Source organism: Sebastes fasciatus, chromosome 4 (assembly GCF_043250625.1).
Source record: "Sebastes fasciatus isolate fSebFas1 chromosome 4, fSebFas1.pri, whole genome shotgun sequence".
Classification (NCBI taxonomy): domain Eukaryota; kingdom Metazoa; phylum Chordata; class Actinopteri; order Perciformes; family Sebastidae; genus Sebastes; species Sebastes fasciatus.
The window spans coordinates 15,369,034-15,391,034 of record NC_133798.1 but is presented as its reverse complement, the minus strand read 5'-3'; the positions used below and the strand labels follow the sequence as shown (position 1 = coordinate 15,391,034).

The following is a 22,001-nucleotide window of genomic DNA, read 5'->3' as shown; positions in this document are numbered from 1 at the left end:
TGGGTTTTAACAAGGAAGCAAAAAGGGTGGAAGGAATACAAACGCTTTCTAGTAGGCATATAAAGCAGTTAACAATATGAGCTGACAAACTGCTTTCTTCTTCTTGTCTTTCCCCCCTACAGACTTGCCAAAAAATCCTGGTTTGGTAACTTCATCAACCTGGAAAAAGAGGAGCAGATCTTCATCGTCATCAAAGACAAGCCTCTCAGCTCCATCAAGGCGGACATCGTTCAAGCCTTTCTCTCGGTACACACTCACAGTTTCTCACTTAATTGCTTACTTTATCCCTGCCGTCTCTCCCATCTGACCCCCTGCGCAACTGAATCTGAATATGCGTGCGTGCAGCAGTATCACCTGAGCATCTGCTGTCTGATGCAGGGTTGTTGCCTTTTCTAACAGCAGCAGTGATTGCTACGAAGCGGGCTCTCTCTCTGAGTGTTTGCTAACATGCTTCTGATTTATGTAGCAATTCAGTAAACTGCTTGTGTTCAGTGCTTCTATTTTCTCTCTGACTGCAGACTCACTTGAGGTCAATAGAAAATCAACCGAGAGCATTGATCATTAGCATATAGATGCTTTGCCCTCGATACTATGTATTGAGCATGCGTGTTTGTTGTGTATATTGTGTAGTGAGAGAAATTGAGAAATAGCGTAGATTGTATCGGTTTGTGTGGGGTGTTTATAATGTGGATGTACAAATACATGCAAGGGATGCAGGTAACATCAGGTTTCCTCAGCGAGCGCTGTAGAATCTGTATCAACAAACGCTCAGCAGTGGTAGTTGATATTCAGTGTACATAATTGAACAAAACCTACCCTCGCCCCAGTTAAATTTAACAAAGTCTGAGTAAATGCAAACTCTGCCAGTGCGGGTCAGTGTCAAATCTGTTTCCCCATCCCTGGAGGTAGCTATTTTCCCCTCTGGTTATGCTGGCTGGTGTTCCAGACAGGAGATTGGCACCTGAATCAGTGGAATTATACCTCTCAGCACACTCACATTAATGGAATGTCAAACCCTCTCCAGCACTATGGCGAAACGTGACTATTTCAGAGCTCACCTGTTCATTGGGCATACAAATTCATTTTAGGTGGGAGAGTGCAATGTTGTTGGATGACTCAAGATTACATTAGCTTAAGTCTCCCTGGCATGCATGGCTACTCCCCGAGGCATTAATCTCCTTAGAGTTTCAACGGTGGCTCGTAGTATGTGGAGGGTATTTTAATGAGGGCTTATTCACCTTGTCATTTACAAGGTGTGGGAGAAAATTAAACACCAATGCTCCCTATGTATAATCCCATTACTCGCCTCTTTTTACTACCTATTTTTTTATTCCTATCTCTACCTCTTTGTCCACTTTACCTTAACTCACTCCTCCTTTTTTTTCTCCCCTCCCAGATCCCCAGCCTGAGCCACAGTGTGATCTCCCAGACCAGTTTCCGAGCAGAGTACAAGTCCACAGCCGGCCCCACAGTCTTCCAGAAGCCGGTCAAATTCCAGGTGGATATCACTTACACGGAGAGCACAGCCGCCACCAAGGAGAATGGCATCTACTCTGTCACCTTCACCCTGCTCTCAGGTCAGGACACAAGTTTCTCACCCGCATTTTCTATACCCGCTTATCCTGCATGCATTGGGCACGATGCACACTGAACAGGTCACCAGTCACAAGACGGTCCAACTGCAGACATCATGTCTGGGGATCCCAGGTCTGTGAGCCAATGGGAAGAGAGTAGGGTCCCCAAACTTGAAAGTATAAATGCAAATAGGGCTTCTTTAGTTTTACTAGTTTTACTCCTTTTCACTCAGAATGAGAAAGTAACAATATCTTCTGTGTAAATAAAATTGAGGTAACACTTCATTTTACAGGTCTGCAAATTTCATGCTAATTAGGTGATAATTAGCAAGTACCCTATTTAAAGTTTCTTTGGAATTACTCACAAATTATCCCAATATTTACCTCAACATTTATCGAAAACATTATAATAAACATTATTTATAATTATATTCCGATAATTTATTTAACACATTTCCAGGAAAAGAATACAAAGTTAATTGATATGCTTTGTTTCCATGTCTGCTGATAAATAGATAATAATTATCAAATAACTTCTTTGTAATTTCTTAAAAAAAAACTCCCTGAATCATGACATCAGCTACCAGGTTACATTTTTGTAGACAATAAGTCACACAATGGTGAGATTTGGGCCTGATCAGAAGTGTCTTCTATTAGTTTTGGTTTTCCACCTCTGAAGAAAAGCAGCGCACAGCCGCTTCTCAAGCCTAAGGGCCCTATGTTAGCGATTATATGCTATTTTAGCAGATAATTATTACATAATGTTAATAATAAAGTCATTTTCGATAAATTTCGAGGTAAATATTGGGGTAATTTGGTAGTAATTCCAAAGAAATTTCAAATAGGTTATTTGATAATTATCACCTAATTACCATGAAATTTGCAGACCTGTAAAATGAAGTGTTACCAAAAGTGAAATGAAAATTCAAGATAAGATATTCCTTTATTAGTCCCGCAGTGAAAAAATTAGCAAAACACCCTGCTTTGTTTTTGTACTTCAATCAAAGCAGGGTGCCTTGAATTTAAGGGGGATTTGATTCCTTCTCTTGTGGACAGAAAGGGTCAAGTTTAGACCTTCCTGTTGTGAGATGACAGATCACAGAAAGAGTTCCTGACAGGACACGCTATGTAATCTTGAATAACCAGTCTTCCATCTCATCAGGCTCACAGAGGTCTTGGGAAATTCAAGCTTGCAAGTCACTTTGAAAAGTGCAGAAAAGCATCACTTACATGTCAAGTGGGATGCCGTCACACTTCAAACTAATAAAATGAATCTATGTTTGTATCCAGCCAATAAATAAACCAGAAGTGCTGCTTCAAGATGTGGGTGTTTTCAAACTCGCTGCCAAAAAGAATGGGTTGCCGAAGGATTTTCAAAGTTCTTGCAATCCCGGATGCTTGATAAGATTTTCCCCCCAAAACCTCCCTTAGCATAACAAGATGAGGTCTGGCTATGCAAGATTACATGCTATGCAATCATGAAATAAAACACATGCATGCTCTTTTTCTGTCTCACACACATGGTTACATACCAACACACACACACACACACTCAAGTAGGGGGCACATTGAGCTGAATGGGGTGTAATAGTGGCACTTTGGAGCCTGCTGGTTCTTCCATGTCACATACTGTATACAACAGGTATACAGCAAGAGCTTACAGTACCACTCCATTTATCATCTCAGGCTCTCTGCAGCTTCTCCAGCTCACATTTCACACCATGCACACCCTTTTACTTTTTCCTCTCTCAGTTAATTCATCTACATAGTTTCTACACACTCGTCTGTCTGTCTTTGTTTCTGCTGCTACCTGTAGATTGTGATGCAACAAATACTTCCCGTTTGTGTGTGCCCGTGTTTAGGACCCAGCCGGCGCTTTAAGCGAGTAGTGGAGACGATTCAGAGCCAGTTGTTAAGCACACATGATCAGCCAGGGGTCCAACAGCTCTCTGGTGAGTAGGAACTCCTCTTTTCAAAATATTTCAAAATCTTATCCAAAACCTCTCCACCCTTACCCCCACCGCCTCATCCGCCCATCACGCCCCCCACCCCTCCCAGACGACCACTCTCACCGCTGAAGCTAAGCTAAATCCCGCCCTCCTCTTCCACCCCGTGCTTGAAATCCCCGAGCCGCTCTCTCCGCTTCCTCGAAACGGCTTCCTCTGCATGCCCTGCGCCTCGCTGCCATGAAAGGGTGGGAGTTGCTCTCAAGCACCGACTGCGGGTCAAATGTTGCCTCGCTGCCCTGGCAGTGAAGATTAGAGTAGAGGTAGGGTAGGCTGATTTGCATTCTTGTTACTCCTACTTCCAAGACTGATCGTCGGAGCTTGTCACCATGGCAACACCACTGCACCTCAACGCACTCCCACAATGCACTGCACCGCACAGTGACACCACACCTGACAAGCGCTCTTTCTCTCTCTCTCTCTCTCTCTCTCTCTGGGTGCTTGTACAATAGGACCCCCTCCCCCAGTTTTTCTTCGTCCAACAGCCTCTTTTGGCGCCTCCAAAGGCACCGAGTAGATACAAAAACCTCTGACCACCTAACCGTTCACCTGTGAACTTGGTTATTAACGTTATTAAAACCTCCTTTCTTCTTCCGTCTTCTCATTAGTCGTAGGGTTGACGCTGAGGCACTGGACATGCATAAGCCCGTACTTTCTCCTAGTGTGGCTATATCCCATTTGCTCAACGCACAGTCTGGATGACGAAAAGAAAAAGAAGAGAGAAATCCTACTCCTCCCCATCTGCTCTTAGCATGTCCCTCCTGGTGAATCACTGCTCTGTTTTGTGTGCGTCTCAGTCGCCATCATCTTGACAACAGGTCCACCTGCTGGTCACATAGGGAAACACCACCAGCCTGAAATCCACCATTCAGGAGGAAGTGTGCTGTTTTCTTCATCATCAGACATCAGTTTCATCTCATCCGTGAATCGTACTCTTGGTGTCTGTGTGTTTGTGTCCTTTTGAACCCATTTTTCCTGTTCCACGTCTGACGTTGTTGAACAGATACTCAGCCAGCTTGATATCCTACTCTGTTCTTATACTAGAAGTTACAAAGTGTGAGCTGTATCTTGTGGCTTTTATGCAATATTTCTCTCACTGGCACTCCGAAACGAACAGCAGCCATCACAGCTGTTGTAATATTTACAGTCTGTTATCGTTGCTGTCGGCCTCTAAGTTTACCAATTACTTCTGATCTTTCATATTGCGGAGCTAATGATTAACAGACTGAGGTGTGCGAAGGATAAAATTAGAATAAATGACATTAAATTAGGTTTAAACGACTGCTGCGGGTTGATTCAGCAGCAGAGATGTGCTGGCAGTGTACTGTACTACCTGTAGATTGTACAGTATTCTACTTACGCTATCAGTTTTAGCATAAAAAAGTCAATGCCAGTTGTTTTTGACCAAGGTCAGTCTAAATTAGTTTTATGTCCTTGCACTATCAGAGTATGTCACACTGTAATATCAATCTTAAAACAGGTCAATATGTGCTTGGCAAGCATTGTTAAACTCGATTTCTGCCACTTCCCTCTTTCTTTTGACCTCCTAACACACTTTTTTTTTGGTGCTACCTGACCACAGGGCCTTTGAAAAAAAGCCAGTGGCTGTAATTAAGAATAGAAATGGCTTTGCATACCAATGTGTGTCAAACAAAAGGCTTCATCAAGTCTTGGTCATTATGTCCCCTAATCACCATTAACAGAAGCGTACCTGGGAGCCCAGCTTAGGAGGACAATAGGAGGGGAGGAACAATAAAAGGAGTGTAGGGAGCGTACTTTAGGACTACAGAGGAGAACCATTCATTTAGAGGGCGCCGTGTCTGTTTTATGGAGCAGCCGAGATCATTAAGATTCATGAGTTCCCTGCCATTTTTTTGAAAATGTGCAGATTCGGGTGGAGTGAAGTGACTAAATGTGGAAAGTCTTCACACATGAGAAAGGAAGAGAGGGAACATTAGGGAGAAGTTGGCTGCGACCATTTTCCAGCAGGATAATGGAGCAGGCGAAGCCAACTGTGGCACATTCACACTTCCACACACACAAATGCAATAACAAAAACACGCTCACTCATTCGTGATTAGATGGAGTTTGCCTAATCGCCAGACTACTGCAGGCAGTCTTCACACTGGCAGCATGTGCATATTGTCAGGCTGAGAAATTGCACTTTGCAACAGCCTTTTATTAAGTGCTGATATGCAGACTTTTTTACTGATGCTGTCACTGTTCATTTGTCGGCCCACAGGACTCTTATTGTGCAAATGGATCTTCTGCCAACTATTCAGAAACAGTCCTGTTTGTGACTGATAGTTCCCAGAGTTGTGCTGTGCATGCGCCATTAACAAAAAGAACATTGACTCTTTTATTTGCTCCATTTCTCATGTTTTTTCCTCACCACTCCACCTACCTGCAGTGGGACCATTACGGCGCTGCAGAAAGAGCAGAGTGTGTTTAGCTGAAGATCATTTGCATGCACACACACACACACACACTCTCCGCAAGTGTGCGTATAGCAGTTAGAAAGATATAAACTTGTGCTATTTAGCATATTCACCCATTTTATTCAGCACGCAGCATGAGTTGGACTTTTCCTTACTTCAAAGAGTTGGCACAATGATGATGCAGCAGCCACCCGGCGTGTTTGATGTTTTTGGCCAGGTTTTATCATTAGCTGCAGCGTAAAAAGTCTGAACTCGAGTGTAGAAATGTGTTGATCAAAGGTTGTCGCTTTCCTCCAGGCAGACTTAAGTCCCAACATTACTGTGTTAGATGCGCCTCACTTGGTTCAATAGCCACAAGACGGGACAGTCTACATCATCTGCGCTTTGCCGAGGTTGAACTTGTCCTTCAGTGCTATAATGATGTCAGCAAAAAACAATTAGATTTGGCAAAAGGAGAGAAGACACCGATCCTTTATTACGCTCATTCGAGAGTAGACAAGATCAGGCGGCAGCAGCAGGGGGCAGTGAAAAAAAGCTGCGGTCAAGTCGGACAGTATTCAGCCATTTCCAACAGCCTTCAATGAATTTACATGAAGTCACAGGAAAAGTTACATCTTGTTAGATCCGATCTGTAGGCTACTTGTAGTTTGCAAGTGTGGTTCTCCAAGTTTCTTCAGATTTATTTATATTTATTTGTAAATATATGTGAAAATGTGCGTGTATCTGGCATTGGATTCTATCCTTCATTATTTTTTGCCTTGTAAAGCACTTTGTTTAATAAGTGCTATAAATAACCTTCATTATTATTATTATTATCAACCACACAAGATATGTTTAACAGATGAAACCTTCATTGTACAACATGAGACTGATAGCCTACAATCTAGTGTTAAATATTACAATTACACAGAAAGTTAGGACTTTCTACAACACGTGGTGTTTGTTGTCAAAACTAAGAGCCAATCAGCTCTTTGATAAGGCGACAGCCATGCGTTTCCCATAATGCCCTGGGTCTTGCAGTCTGTGGCGCCTGGCTCTAAAAAACTGCGGCCACCTCGATCTCTTGAGGTTATCGTTGGCCACGTGTGCATGACATCAGAGCAAGTCGGGATCAAGTTGGACACAAATCTAACCGGCATGCATTGTGCTCCGATCGCCGGTGAATGATTCTGCTTAGGCCTATTATCCTTCAAGGGCGACGTTGTCTTGAAGCTCCAAGGGGTTCTCATTGTCTTCCTTCCATCATCTGCCCGGCTTCAGGCTGTCCGGATTTGCTTGGGCACTCACACAGATGACACACCATGCTTCCTCTTTCTGCATCGCACAGCTTATATGATTAAGAAGCGTACTCTAGTATCAGTCTGTATTGACTTAAGTCAGCCCCACTGTGTGTGTTTTTATTGGTTGTGCTGTTATATGTGCATGGTGTACGGTCCTGACATGGCTGCTCCAGCAGTTCTCATCCTCGCTTTGTCCGTCAGTCCTCCTCGCCTCTGCTTGCTGTCTTACGTGTAGCATCGCCTCTGTCCTGTTAACCCCATTGTTCATCAGTTTTGTTTGTTCTCTTTCTCTCTCTTTTCCCCCTTTTTGTCCTCTTTTTTCCCCCCCGTCTGTGTACCTAGGCAGCCCATTGAGTAACTTCTTTGACGTAATAAAACAACTTTTTTCAGACGAGAAGAACGGACAGGTGCCCTACCCCTCTGGCACGCCCACCAAGCGCTGCCCCTCGCCCATGCACGTCCGGAGGCACGAGCCAGAAAATAATGACACCAAATGCCCCGCCGCGGGCCGAGACAGAGCCAAGTTGTCGGTGGCGTCTGTGGGGACACAGGAGGAGTCTTAGACCCGAGACGCCGCGTAGTCGAGCCAGTGCTAAAAAACCCATCCCAGTATCACTATAAGCCAGCGGCACAGAGAGAGAGAATACCTGTACATAGCTAGATGTACATAATCATTTATGGACATTTTTTTGTATAAAATGACTTTATATAGATAGAAATATATTAAGAGAATCAAAGTGATATTTTACAAACAACATACTGCACCTACATGAAACAAACCCCTCAGCATCCACCATCATCATCATCCACCCCTCTGCCCCAGCCATCTAATTGCTTGTGGCCCTTGCTCTGTTTTTTGCTTCCCTTGCTGCTAACCTGTGTGATGACCTGACTTGTTTCTGATACCAGGAATTATCCAGAAAACCTATTAAGCCCCTCCTCCTGCTCCCCGCTCCGTTCGCCTTCCCTCGACCAACCCCTCCACTCCCCCCCCCCAGAGCGCGCCGAGAGAGATGGACATTTGTTGACGGAGGACTGTTTTTAAGAGGTGCGCTGAAAAAGGGGGGTGTGGTTACCATGGAAACAGACCCTTCATGCAGACTTCTACCTTCATCTCCCTCTGCGCCCCCTTCTCCACCTCTGGCAGCCATCATCAGTAGAAGTAGATGAAAATACCTTCAGTGTTCCCCCCCATCTTAGGAGCACACAACACACACACACACACACACACACACACACACACACACATCTGCACAACTATAATCACAGATCCCAACGAAACAAGAACGCACACTTCACCCTCACCAAGCGGGCCCCTTTTCCTCTCAAGGAGCATTCATCAATTGGAAACGAGCGTTTTACAGAAACATACACATGTACATGCATACATGCACAGGTCCAGTATGCACAGAAAACTCTGGGATGTATTAACAAGAACATGAACAACAAAAAAAGAAGAACCGGACTGATTCAGAGGAGGAGAGAAGGGGGAGGAGTTTTGTGGAAAGCCCAAACAGCCGACGCGGATGCTTGCTGGATTGTATTTGTTTGCTTTTTAATGTACTTTCTTTGTGAAGAACTGGGTTTAAAATACTAACTTTATTAGACTTAATACTATTGCTGCAAATGGACTGGAATTGTGATTTCAGAGAGGAGCTGGGTGTGAGCAGAACAGGGCCGAGGGGGGAGATGATATGATAGTATAGGGTTGGGGGGAGGGACGAGGGTGGGTATTGGGGTATTTAAAATGAATGATCTATTCTGTTGTACAGACTGATATCATTTCTTATGTATAAAAAAAAATGAAATGTCTAGTTGTGACACTATGTTTAGATACCATAGGGTCAGGTTGGTAAACCTGCGCCTGCCACATACTGTTATTTTAAATTTATTCTGTGTATTTTTGTTACATGATCATTTATGTCTTGACCTAATAATGATCCAAACATTCCTGTTTGTGTTATCTGCAGCACTTTTGTCTTTGGTTTCCCATATATACCTCTCTCTTAGTCTCACTTACCAGCAGTAGGAGTAGAGGAACAAAAAAAAAAAATGACAACATGCAATTGTGGATATTTTTGTATTTCTGTCCTTTATTTATTCATGTTTGTTCATCACTGTTTGATTTCCTAATTTATTATAACATGGCTATTTATATGAACAAAGCTGTTAGGTCAGTTGAATGTTATTTATTACCCTCTTGTGTGTTCGTAAATGGGGCAACATTTGAAGAAAAAGATTATTTCTTTTGTTTTTTTTGTCTGCATTTTAACAGAATTATGTGAACATCGACAAAGTCACAAATTCTCTTTTTCCCCGACGTCTCTGAAGACAGAGAAAAGAGAACTTGTGGGAAAACTCTTGGGAAAAAATGATTTACCAGTAATTTAAGAATGTAGACTTAGCCTCTTTTTGGAGAGGGAATATGCTCTTCTATTGATATTTGTCAGTTTCATATTATTGTGCGTGTAGGCCAGGCCTGAGGAGAAGGACACCACAGATCCCAATCTACTTCTTCTCTTTGTAAATATACAGACAAACCGTGGGGGTTGATTGTCTTCTCAACCATGCTGGGGATTCCTGCTCTATGCTTTTAGCTTGTAGTGCTGTGTGCATGTCAAACATGAGCTTTTCTTTGCATGGCTTTAGTGTTCATGTTCCATGCCAAACTCACTCCTTCTCTCAGCCTTCATCGATTCTCTCTCCACAAAACTACCTTTTAACGTTTTAAATTTCCCCCTCTGCTCTATCCCTTACTTTTCACCCTCTCTGCTTTTATTTCTGGCCTTCTTTTCTTTTTTAATTGTTCCCTCGCTCCCGCTAATCTTTCCCCTTCCTCCTCCTCCTCTTATCTTGTGCACAACGTTTTTGAACGATGCTTCCTTTACTCTGTACCTCTCTCTGGAAGGCTCGGAGGTCTGGGCTCTCTCTACCTGGTGGTAGAAGAGGCACAGTGAGGGGATATCAGTACACAAACACAAAAGCAATACCCTATCGTTCACCCTCCTTTCTGTTTTCTACAATGGGAAGCTAGCAGCACCAAGGACATCTGATGATTTTAAAGGCCCAGAGCGGTCTTTTGACAGAGCAGGAACAAAACTGACTGATGTAATCCCCATATAAAATAACTGTGAGCATCTTCAGTGCTGGAACAAATAAACTCATTAAGTTATGGTGTGTTTGTTTTCCTTCTTTGTGCTTGTACATGTATGGCTTAGTGCGGACCTAAAGTAGATATCCATAGTGTTTTAAAACCAGATGGGCAGGGTTTTCTTTCAATGCTAAAATATGTTAATTGCCATGAAGTTTAGATTAATATAGTAAGTAACAGTTACAGTTACCCTACTTTATATGAAGGTCCTGTATACAATGAATTATAAGCACATTCATAAGACATTCTAATTCATTTATAAGCTTTAATAAAACTATAAATGTTTTTAATCATGCATGACAACTTTTAACAAGGTATATAAAGTATTATAAGTGGTGGACCAGTGCCTGAAATGGGCCACTGGTACTGAGCACCGGTATGTTTGATTTTTGTCCACTTGAACCTGTACCTTTACTTCTTATTGCGTACCGCCACCTCCTGGTAAGAGTAGGTATACATCCCTAAACACCCACGTGACTGCGTTTATAAGTTTAAGCAATAAGCGTATATAAACACTTAATGTTGTAAAAAAAGAAAATAATTCTGAATGTTGCTGCTGCTGTAACTGCGCTGTTAGTATCTCGCTGCAGTGCAAATGACTCAGAGCCTGTCGGTACTAGCTGCGGCACCAACAATGAGCCTTTTACCATTTTTATGGCATACTATACTGTGACCTTTTTTGACATCTGGCACCAACATCCTCTTGGCCTCAAGGGTGAACTAAATTCGGTGGTGTCACATGTTTTTGGGTTGTCCATCCGTCCATCAGTACATACCATTCTTGTGAATGCAATATGTCAGGAACGCCTTGAGGGAGTTTCTTAAAATTTGGCACAAACGTCCACTTGGACTCGAGGATGAACTGATTTGATTGTGTTGGTCAAAGGTCAAGGTCACTGTGACCACATATCCATCCCATTCTCGTGAAGGCAATTACCCAGGAACACCTTTTTTATGACTATTTAATTTTTTTTTTACGACATATTATACTGTGACCTTTTTTTTCAACATTTTTTATAACATATCATACTATGACAGGGAGTTGAGAGAGTGAGGGCAGAGGAAGGAGCCACTTATGTAGACTCAGCCAACATCTTCACACACACTTCACCCTCAACCAATCATCAGGGAGCTGCACCGAGAACACAAAGACATAGAACAGACAATACTGTACTATGACATTTTTATGACCTACTATACTATGACTGTAGGATATTGAACAATCTGATACTGGTGGCTAAATCTTTCAGCCACACATCCAAATGGAGGAAAATTAAAAGCATTTTATCTGCTTTCAGAAGGGACTTTGGACAATCATCTCAGTGCTTTAAAAATAATGAAATAAATAAAAAAACAAACTGACTGTATGTGCCATTTTTGTTAGTTTTGTTAAAGAACCACAAGGCGTCACAGTTTGAGTTTTAAAGGGACGCAATCATGGGGGTCCTGTCATGCATTTTATAACACTACCCTAAAATATATACTATACAGTATACTATAACTATACTATGATTTTTTTTTTTTTACTTTTTGACGTACTATACTTTTGATTTTTTAATACTTTTTTTTTGACATACTATACTATGACTTTTTATGACTTTTTTGACATACTGTACATGACTTCTTTTTTTTAATTTTATGGACATACTATACTATAACTTTTTTCCACTTAGTATACTATTAATTTTTTTTGACTTTTTTAGACAAACTTTTTGACATAGTATGCTGTCTTCTTTTTTTTTACGAATTTCTTAGACATACTATACTGTCACTTTTTAAGACTTTTTTCCAATATACTATACTATTACATTTTTATGAATTATTTCAAACTACTATACTATCATGTCTTTAAAATTTTTTTTAACATACCATACAAACACTTTTTAGGACTTTTTTTCAACATACTATACTGTGACTATTTTTTTTACATGCTACACTATGACTTTTTATGACTTGTTTTGACAAACTATACTTTGACTTTTTAAAACTTTTTTAACATAATATTCTATCACTTTTTATCACTTTTTTCAACATACTAAACTATGACTTTTTATTTTTTTCGACAAAGTGTATAATGAACTTTTGAAGATTTTTTTCGACATATTATAATATGATGTTTTTATGAATAAAAGAAGTGTCGAAAATTAGTCATAGTTTAGTATGTCAAAGACTAAATTCGTAGTATAGTATGTAAAAAAAAAGTGGGTCGAAAGATTACAAAATCATAGTATAGTATGTCGAAAAAAAGTCATAGTTTAGTATGTCGAAAAAATAAGTCATTGTATAGTATGTCGAGAAAAACTCATAGTATAGTATATCTTAAAATTTTAAAAAAATCATAGTATAGTATGTTGAAACAATTAAAAAATCATAGTATAGTATATAGGAAATTCATAATATAGTGTCAAAAAAACACAGTATAGTATTTTTAAAAAAAAGTTTATTTTATTACATTAGCTTATTCAGTTGGTTTGGGTGGAGCTGAGCAATGTCAATAAATGTTACAAATAATATAAAATATGAGTAGCTCTTAGCCACTTTCATTTTGTCAAAGTAGCTCTCAGAGGAAAAAAACATTGGAGACCCCTATTATAGTATGTCGAAAAAATAAAAGTCATAGTATAGTATGTCCAAAAAAAGTCATAGTATAGTGTCTGAAAGATGAAAAAAGTATAATATAGTATGATGAAACAATTAAAAAGTCATAGTATAGTATGTTGAAAAAAATTCATAGTAGTGTCGAAAAAAAACATAGTATACCATTTTAAAAAAAGTCATAGTATAGTTTGTGGAAAAAATAAGAAGTCATAGCAGAGTATGTTGAAAAAAAGTCATAGTGTGGTATGTCGAAAAAAAGTCAAAGTATAGTATGTCTGAAAAAAGTCATAGTATAGCATGTTGAAAAAAGTAATAAAAAAAAGTAATAGTATAGTATGTCAAAACATTTTATGAAAAAAAAGCCATAGTATAATATGTCGGAAAATGTTATGAAAAAAAGTCATAATATAGCTGTTGAATAACTTCATTTAAAAAAGTCATGGTATGGTATGTATGTAAAAAAAAGTCGTGAAAAAAAGTCATAGTACGTCGAATAGTTTTATGAAAGATATAATTTCTTTTAAAAAAAGTCATTGTATAGTATGTTGAAAAAATAAAGACATAGTATAGTTTGTCAAAAAAATAAAAAGTCATAGCATAGTATGTTGAAAAAAAGTCATAGTATAGTATGTCTTAAAAATGAAAAAAAAAGTCATAGTTTAGTATATTAAAAAAAAGTCATAGTATAGTATGTCTTAAAAATTAAAAAAAATAATCATAGTATAGTATGTCAAAAAAATAAAAAGACATAGTATAGTATTTGAAAAAATTCATAGTATAGTTTGTTGAAAAATGTTATGAAAAAAAGTCATAATATAGCATGTTGAATAATTTCATTTAAAAAAGTCCTAGTATAGTATGTTGATAAAATAAGAAAGTCATAGTATAGAATGTCGAAGAAATACAATGTCATAGTATAGTATGTCAACAAAAATACAAGTCATAGTACAGTATGTCGGAAAAATAAACAATGTCATAGTATAGCATGTCGATAAAAGTAAAAGAAAAAATCATAGTATAGTATTTTGAAAAAATTAAAAAAAGTCATCGTATGTCAAAAGACGAGTAAAAAAAAACTCATAGTAGAGCATGTTGAAATTAGTCATAGTATTATAGTATGTCAATGACCAAATATTAGGAATAATGTGTACCAGTGAAAACGGCCAAGTTTGTTTACCAGGTTTATTACAATATTCAGCATTAAAACAGACTTTATGTATTCCAAATCCCATGTTGGACTCTGCTGCTGTACCTGTATAGAAGCATTAAACCTCGATATACATAAGCTTAATTATCTGTTAGTGTACCTGGAAAAACAGCTACACAAAAGCAACTTTCCATCAATAATATTAATAATTTGCTTGGAGTAAAAACAAAATAAAAAGGGAACACCCCATTAAATACTCTCACATCTTTTTTTTCCTCATTAAATAGAAAATGTCCATCCCACTCTTCAGCAAGTTTTTTTTTTCACCGGTAATACTTTTTTAAAAATAGAAAATAAAAACATACCGTTACATAAAAAATACATTTGTTAGTCCAAAGCTTACATCAATCCTGGAGGCACTGAGTCTACCTCCGTCCTCCCACTCTGCATTATTAGTTTGAACTTGACAAAGCCAAAAGTCCAGCATGGCTGCCTCACTTGATTCAGTCTATTATCACTTTACAGCTTCAGTCAGAACCAGCAGGGTGCCGTTTATCCCAGTCCTGCAAGGCAATTATTTATTTTGCCAGTTTTGTCCAGTAGAGGGCAGCAGTGTTTCATTATTCAGAGTTCTCACCTGTTGCATCCATCTGTTGCATCTCCATTTAAGCTTCCCGAGCTTTGGAAAAAGCATCACATTGTCCAATTTTCTTCTTCAAAAACATGTTGTACACTGCAATAAATGTCAAGATGGAGTGCTTGGCACAAAATGTGAAACACTGAATTGTCCACAGAGCAAAGTCTAACTGCTGCTAAATAACTCACAGACCTGTGTCTCAGTTTCAAGCACTGTGGAAGTTGCTTGTTATCAGTCTTTTAAGATCTGATCCTGTATCAGTGATAAGATGAAAACTTCCGCTTCAACGGTCACATTCTTATTTCCGTCTTCACTCCTCAGCAGCTGTCCTGTTGTCCTCAGACTCGAGAGGTGACGCAGAGAGAGCGGAGTCGTTGAGCCAGGGTGACCTCCAGCTCCTCCAGGGGTGATTCTCCCCGGCTGTGAACCAGCGTAGAAGTGGAGTTGTTCCCTTGTCGGGCCGCAGGTGGTCCCAACAGCAGGCTCCTGAAGCCCTCTCTCTCCAGTAGAGCAGGCATCTGCTGCAAGAAGTAACCTTCACAGAATGAGCTCAGCTCCACCGAACCATGGACCTGGGAAAAGAGAGGGCACATTGGCTCATTAAAAGTATCGACGTAAAGTGTCAAGAAAGTGCAGAACGTAGGACATTTATCATGTAACGTGGTGTCTTTTGTGCAGGAAATAGGATTTTCCTAGTTGATGTGTGAAATTAGAATCCTCTGACTTATATTGAAGGAATATAGTTTGTATTCACACAGGATCATTTTTCATTCTAAAACATTTTCCTTCAGTGAGTCACCATAGTTAGAGGCATAACGAGCTCAGCTATATAATAAAGCTTGCTATTCTTATAGTTCACATAACAGTACTGTGTGATCCAGACTTCTCAGTGTGTGTGTGTGTGTGTGTGTGTTACCTTGGCTGTCTTGTAGATGTTGACTGCATTATCCTGGTTGATGAGCTTAGAGCAGATGAGTTCACAGTGTCGTTGTAGCACCCCCAGCTGGAACAGACTAGCAGCAGACAACAACTGCAGGAGAAATCACAAGCAAATGTCTTATATATCATTCAGTAACATAAAGGAATCTAAAGCTAGGATACATCAGTAAAGGATCATTCAGTTAGTTTGGGCTATCGCTCTTTATTAGCAAAGAGTATTTTGCTGACTGGCTCACTTGTTAAGACACAGACTCATTAACATTGAGAAATCTTCAGTATAGCCAAATTATTTAAACCACATCTGGAAATGAAGGTGAAGGATGAAATTATACGATTTGTCAAACACTCACTGCATTTCACTGCTTTTATCCACTTTGACCTACAGTAAATAGTGTTGCTGTGCACACAAGCAGTTTTACAATGCAACAGACATTGTAATTGTGGGGTGTTCACCTTTGTTTGTAGTTATAAATAGGGTTTGCATGATTCTTGCACTTATTGGAGGTCACTTTGGATAAAAGCATCAGCTAAATAATTGTAATATAATTGTTTAACTGGGGAATTGTGAGATAAAAAAATGAAAATTTCTTTAAGGACACTTGCAAAAAACATTGTATAGGTGCATGTGGAGAGTGTGAGACATGTTGTGTGTCCCATGTATACACTTCCCATACTCATTCATTCTAATAACCCCTGGGATTTCTAAGAAGTAAAATGTTACACACCACAGATAGATGGTGTGTATCTGTTTAAAAATTCTCACCTCCAATAAGTCAGGCACAATAGTTCTCAGCGACTCTGTTCCTCCACAGTACAGGTACGACATCATCATCTGCAGAGAGGTCAAAGGGGTTATTTAGGAAAAAGTCAGTACCGTAGCTGAAATAAATAATGTCTGTTTTGTCATATGCATAAACTGACTCCCGTTTATTCCATCAATCTTGATTCATTGTGTCACTCTAAAATAAAGAAATATTTAGGGAAGTATTTTTGAAAATCAGGAAATAAAGAGTATGTTTGTTACCTGGAAAATGCTGTACTTGATGTCACTGATCTCGATCTCCTTGTTGGGGCTTCCATCTGGTCCAGAGCATGCCAGCAGAGACTTGAATCTAGAAGAAAACAAATATATTTTAGGATATTTTTTTCTAAAATGACCAGTAAAGTATGTATCGTTCTGTCCAGTGTGAACTTGTCTGCACTCACCTGTCAGAAGCTGTGATCAGCAGGACTCTGTGGCCGTAGAACGGTTTCCCCTCCACTACAAATGTCACATCTGACATCTCCTGGTTGTTCAGGAAATGAGGGTCTGTAGGAAAATATATCAACACCTCCTTATAACTCCATCCAAAGGACAGCTTTTTAGCAATGAGGAAGCTAGTCTGAACACTGGTCCACCATTATACCAGCACATATTAAGGAAGCTAGAGCTGTGTTCAGTCTTGTTTGCAGGTGTATCATGTTTAGATCCTCACACCTGGCATCAGTATGCTTTGCAAAGGTGTCTCTAGCAAACCATTTGTGATAAGATTTTGCCTTTTGACTCATACACTATATCTCTGGAATACTTTCTTTTTTATTGTCCAACTTGTTTGGCATTAGCTGTACCCATATCTGTGGATTGGTAATGCCATACCCACACCTTATAGAATCGGCTACGTGATACTTGAACACAGTCGGAGATGAATTTGCATTTACAGAAAACTCAATATGTTGTCATGAGTTCCACACCAACTCCAGATGTACAGGTATTGCGAACCCAGAGCATTATGGTGTCAAAAAACCTCTGTTTAAAACTGTGCACTGATAATTGGATAATGTAAGATGCAGTAAAGTGCTGAGTATGTACAGGACAACACATGTTTTGGTCAGTTCTTTTATCTGGGGCCTTGTTGATAAGTGTTTGCATTATGCAACCTCCTCTCTGTATTATTTAGTACAACCATCTATAACTGAAATGATTAGTTAATTAGTAGTTTATCGACGAAAAATTAATCTGCAGCTATTGTGATAATTCATTCATAATTTAAGTACATTTTAGGTAAATTGATTATCTTTGGGTTTTGGATTCTTGAGCGGACCAAAAAAAGCATTTTCATTAGGCTTTAGTGATTGATAATTGTGATGGGTTGTCACTATTTTGTGATATTTTATAGATCACACAATCAATTAATCAAGTAAACTAGAATTACCGCCTCGTGGTTGTATGCCTCCGGCCCTCCGCCAACCAGTCAAGTGGCAATTTACATCTATGTCTGTCCAAAATGTCATCACTTCATCATTTTATCCTGTTTGACATTTGTTTGAAATTGTCATAATTAGCATATGAATTCTTGAGTTATGGCCAAAATCATGTTTTGTGAGGTCCCAGTGACCTTGACCTTTGACCACCAAAATCTAATCAGTTATGCCTCCAAGAGTCCAAGCGGATGTTTGTGCCAAATTTGAAGAAATTCCCTCCTGGCGTTGCTGAGATATCACATTCATGACGGACAAACCGAAAACATAATGCCTCCGGTCACGGCTGTCGCAGGTTCAGAGGCAAGTAAACTAATGTCAACATAAAGCTATCATTGTCATCTGCTCTAAACACTGAGCTATGTGTTGTGTACATAAAAAACATAGTTTCCTTACCCAACTGTGCTGAAAGAGTTGCCTTCATCCCAGGGATGGCTGGAAGAGGTGCTGGGCCAAAACAGTGACTGAAAATAGCCCCCAACTGCTGTATAATGGCATCATTCTGGAAGAAGGGAAGGAACAGGGAGGAAGGCATTACATCACACAACTAAAGTCTTGATGATAACATGAAGAGGAAGACAAGCAAATGTTTGTGTTTGATGGTTACCTTGGTGGTACGTAAGATATTGAACATCAGGGGCAAGCCTATGATGACCAGCTCCTCGCAGTAGTCCTCTTCTCTGATCGTGGTGAACTCTCTGAGGAGTGAGAGGGTGACCCCGGCCCTAGACTGCTGCTGGGCACATCGCAGAGATTCCAGCCACACATGTAGTTTCCACGGTACGCCTGGGTCAAAAGAAAAAAATACATTTACATACAGTTTTTAAGGTAACAACGTAAACGTAAGCAAATCCTCTTCTTGACATGTGATAGGTACCCAAAGCTCGTAGCTCCATGGTGACATCCAGGTAGCCGTGCTCAGCGCTGTAGTAGCTGGCCTCTTGCAGAGCCTTCGTCCTGGCCTTGCAGAGCCTGGCTATGCCCACCTCTGGCATGGCCCCGGGACCAGAGGAAGGGGTCGGAAGGGGGGAGAGAGGGAGGAAAGGGCAGATCCCGACCTCCTCACCTTCCACCCCCTCAGCTAAGATCTCCTCCAGAGACAGGACATCCTCTTTGACTTGCTGGGGCTGAGTCAGTAGCTTTCGCAGCACGTTCCTGACAAGATAAAGGGGAGGGAGAAGTGGGAGAGAGAGAGGACAAGGAAGGAAAGAAAGACATTAATATATGTCCAAACTGCAACACGTACATCCATTTCTGTGACCCTGTACCCTCCTCTCTGATTACATAATCTGTCACCCTCACTGTGGAATGTGAAGTGTTGAGTCTACATTGTGTTCACACATACATACAGTGAACAGGTGGAGAGGTTTACGCTTCCAGTTGGTGTTTAGAGACAGATGGACTCTGAATATAAGGAGGCCCTGAATTTGCTTCTTTTTTTTTACACTCAGATACTTTCAAGGTCTTCCATTTCACCACATGATAAAAGAGATGAATCTCTCCTCGGAGCGCAAATGCAGACTCGGGTCAAATATGACAGAGTGCTGACATAGTTGGCGTTGTTTCCATGTTACTTTCTTCTCTGCAGTTAAGATGCCAAAAGCAGGCAGTCTGTCAGTCAGACGTCTGTTGACAACATGCCGTTTTCAGATCAGATTGAGAGACGCATACCTGTGTCCATGTGCGGCGGCGTGACTGAAGCAGTTCATGTCTTCATAGAGGGATGACGTGAGGGCATTTCCATCGTGGGTCTTTGATAAGGGATCCGCGCCTCGGGCCAGGAGCAAACTCACCATCTCATAGTTGCCTGGGAAGCACAGAAACAGTCAATTACATACAGATCCTAAACACATTTAAATGGGATATTTTACCAGTATCAACCATAAATATCTTCACTGTTTGCAAAGCCGTACATTTAGTTATCTAATCCGCTTGTGTTTTTTCCCCACTAGTGCAGTCTACTTTGTATTTTTGAATAGTTAACACATCACCCCACAACTGTTAACATTTTTTATGGTTTCATTTTGATTGTGTTTTTATTGCTTCATTTCAAATTCTAGATGTCTTCTGTCTGGCTTTATAACACTCACCGCTGCAATATTACATTTTACCACAGGGATAAATTAAGTTTTATCATACTTTACTTTTTGCATTTTCAAACATGCAAAAGCACATTCATATTAGGCTCTATTTACACGCTGTCACTGCTGCTATGTAGAGCATGTGTCTCTTTTACTACAGCTATGTGTGGCTTTTAGATGATCCCACAGAGGAATGCTGCCCAGAGGCTTCTAAACAACCACAAGCAGCACTCGCTCGCTGCTCTCACTTTTGCCTTCATTTACCCTTTCATTTCCTTCTTCCTCCAGCCAATGTGTCATTCACAACTCAATCCTGCGCTGCTGTTGGTGGTCTTTTGGAAAACTAGCACACTACTGTGTTGGTGACTGATAATTGTGAGAGTTATTATTAGTTGATTTGCAGAAAGTTACGACAGTGGCTCATTCATTCATGTCCGCATATCTCCCTTCTACAGACTTCCTGCCTGTATAATTTAGTAGTAACTAGTAATTTAGGTACCATAAATCAGATCAGAGCACAAACCTTCTGTAAGTCGGACAATACTCTGACACCAGCTGTGCCTTTGTGTTGTACTGTGTGTGCATGCGTGCGTTTGCCCACCTGCTGCTGAAGCCAGCTGCAATGGGGTGTCTGCTGTGCTCTCCTGTCCATTGCGGACCGCGGCCCCCTCCACGTTGGCACCCGCATCCAACAGAAGCTGCAGATACACACCACATCTGTTATACTGTGCAATGTTTGACATCCTGTAACTCATTTATAGCCTGGCCTCTGACCTCACATTTGTCACTCAACTTTTGAAAGTGTGACATCACATCCACAGTTAGCTCCAGACTATGTAGGACAACCTGCATTTACTGCGCTTATATAGCAGGACATTTAGCCTCGGGTTAAAAGCACTCCAGTCATGCAGCATGTCAAATTGAGGATTAATACACTAGCTACATCGGGTGGTGGCTACTACATGTGTATGTGTGGGTTTCCAACCTGCACTACGGAGATGTGTCCATGCAGCACAGCGAAGGTGAGGGCGGCCCAGTGTCGACTATCAGGATGCACAGAGGGGTGCTTTGGGGAGCATGGTGGAACCTGGCAGCACAGCACAAATTGGTGTTACACACCAACGTCAAGTTCATACTCCCGTGTAGAAGTATATATAACGTGCAACATTAAAATAAATGGGTCCATTTGTTGAAACTGTTGAAGCATATTTACCGCCACGTCAAGATTGGCCCCAGCATCGATCAACATCTGGACTAAGGCCTCGTCTCCCGCTGCGCAGGCATACATCAGAGGGGTCATGCCCTGTGTGATGAACAGAAAGGAGTGCACATGAAAGAACAGAAACAAATATATGAAGTGCTGTCTAAAAATTATCTATGAGTATGAGTACATATGTTTAATGAAACACATTTATACCGGTATACACATAGACTGTATAAAGATGGACGACATGACAGCTCCCAAAAGCCAAAACATCTCGATCGCCCCCTGGTGGCTGGCTGACGTATAGGTCATAAATTCCGCCCCCTCCATGTTAGTGGATGGGACATGGGCCAAACTAAATAGTTAAAGTATGCCTCAAATAGATTTTTCCCAAAGATGGTTTCTGTCATTTGAGGTAATTCTTATCATGCTGATGAATGTCCAAGTGTTCATTTTTCTGATACGTTTGGTATAAAATAGTTATTTGATGCTATAAAATGGGAGTGAGACATCATGATTGGCTGCTCTTAGTGAAGTAGTCGTTCAGCCGGAGGCTCAGGAACTGTACGAGAGAGGAGATAATTTTAACTTTCCATGACCGTAAGGAGTCTGTGAAATAGAACATTTGTCAATATGATCATAAATGTAGATATAGATGTAGATATGTTTAGTGTCTTTCTAGTCAAACAGCTAATGTGGATATTTTGG

General features: G+C 40.4%; 2 protein-coding genes across 12 annotated transcripts in view; one reads left to right on the top strand and one right to left on the bottom strand.

The window, feature by feature from the left end:
- LOC141765927 (serine/threonine-protein kinase BRSK2) overlaps positions 1 to 10,471 on the top strand; it is a 199,740-nt gene extending 189,269 nt beyond the window's left edge. For 8 of the 11 annotated variants that reach the window (XM_074632238.1, XM_074632242.1, XM_074632241.1 and 5 more), the window contains 4 exons: positions 123 to 246; positions 1,397 to 1,577; positions 3,437 to 3,526; positions 7,641 to 10,471. In XM_074632238.1, coding sequence (XP_074488339.1) covers positions 123 to 246; positions 1,397 to 1,577; positions 3,437 to 3,526; positions 7,641 to 7,861 — 616 coding nt within the window. In that variant the 3' untranslated portion in view covers positions 7,862 to 10,471. The remainder of the gene's footprint in view (positions 1 to 122; positions 247 to 1,396; positions 1,578 to 3,436; positions 3,527 to 7,640) is intronic. The other 3 variants (XM_074632239.1, XM_074632245.1, XM_074632240.1) reach the window with 2 other exon arrangements.
- A 3,744-nt stretch (positions 10,472 to 14,215) lies between these two features.
- The window catches only part of abtb2b (ankyrin repeat and BTB (POZ) domain containing 2b), a 48,953-nt gene continuing 41,167 nt past the window's right edge, over positions 14,216 to 22,001 (bottom strand). The window contains exons 6-17 of the mRNA XM_074632236.1: positions 21,303 to 21,392; positions 21,075 to 21,176; positions 20,691 to 20,787; positions 19,680 to 19,815; positions 18,886 to 19,163; positions 18,616 to 18,794; positions 18,405 to 18,510; positions 16,977 to 17,079; positions 16,795 to 16,882; positions 16,534 to 16,602; positions 15,748 to 15,861; positions 14,216 to 15,403 (exon numbers count right to left, since the gene is read on the bottom strand). Coding sequence (XP_074488337.1) covers positions 15,170 to 15,403; positions 15,748 to 15,861; positions 16,534 to 16,602; positions 16,795 to 16,882; positions 16,977 to 17,079; positions 18,405 to 18,510; positions 18,616 to 18,794; positions 18,886 to 19,163; positions 19,680 to 19,815; positions 20,691 to 20,787; positions 21,075 to 21,176; positions 21,303 to 21,392 — 1,596 coding nt within the window. The 3' untranslated portion in view covers positions 14,216 to 15,169. The remainder of the gene's footprint in view (positions 15,404 to 15,747; positions 15,862 to 16,533; positions 16,603 to 16,794; positions 16,883 to 16,976; positions 17,080 to 18,404; positions 18,511 to 18,615; positions 18,795 to 18,885; positions 19,164 to 19,679; positions 19,816 to 20,690; positions 20,788 to 21,074; positions 21,177 to 21,302; positions 21,393 to 22,001) is intronic.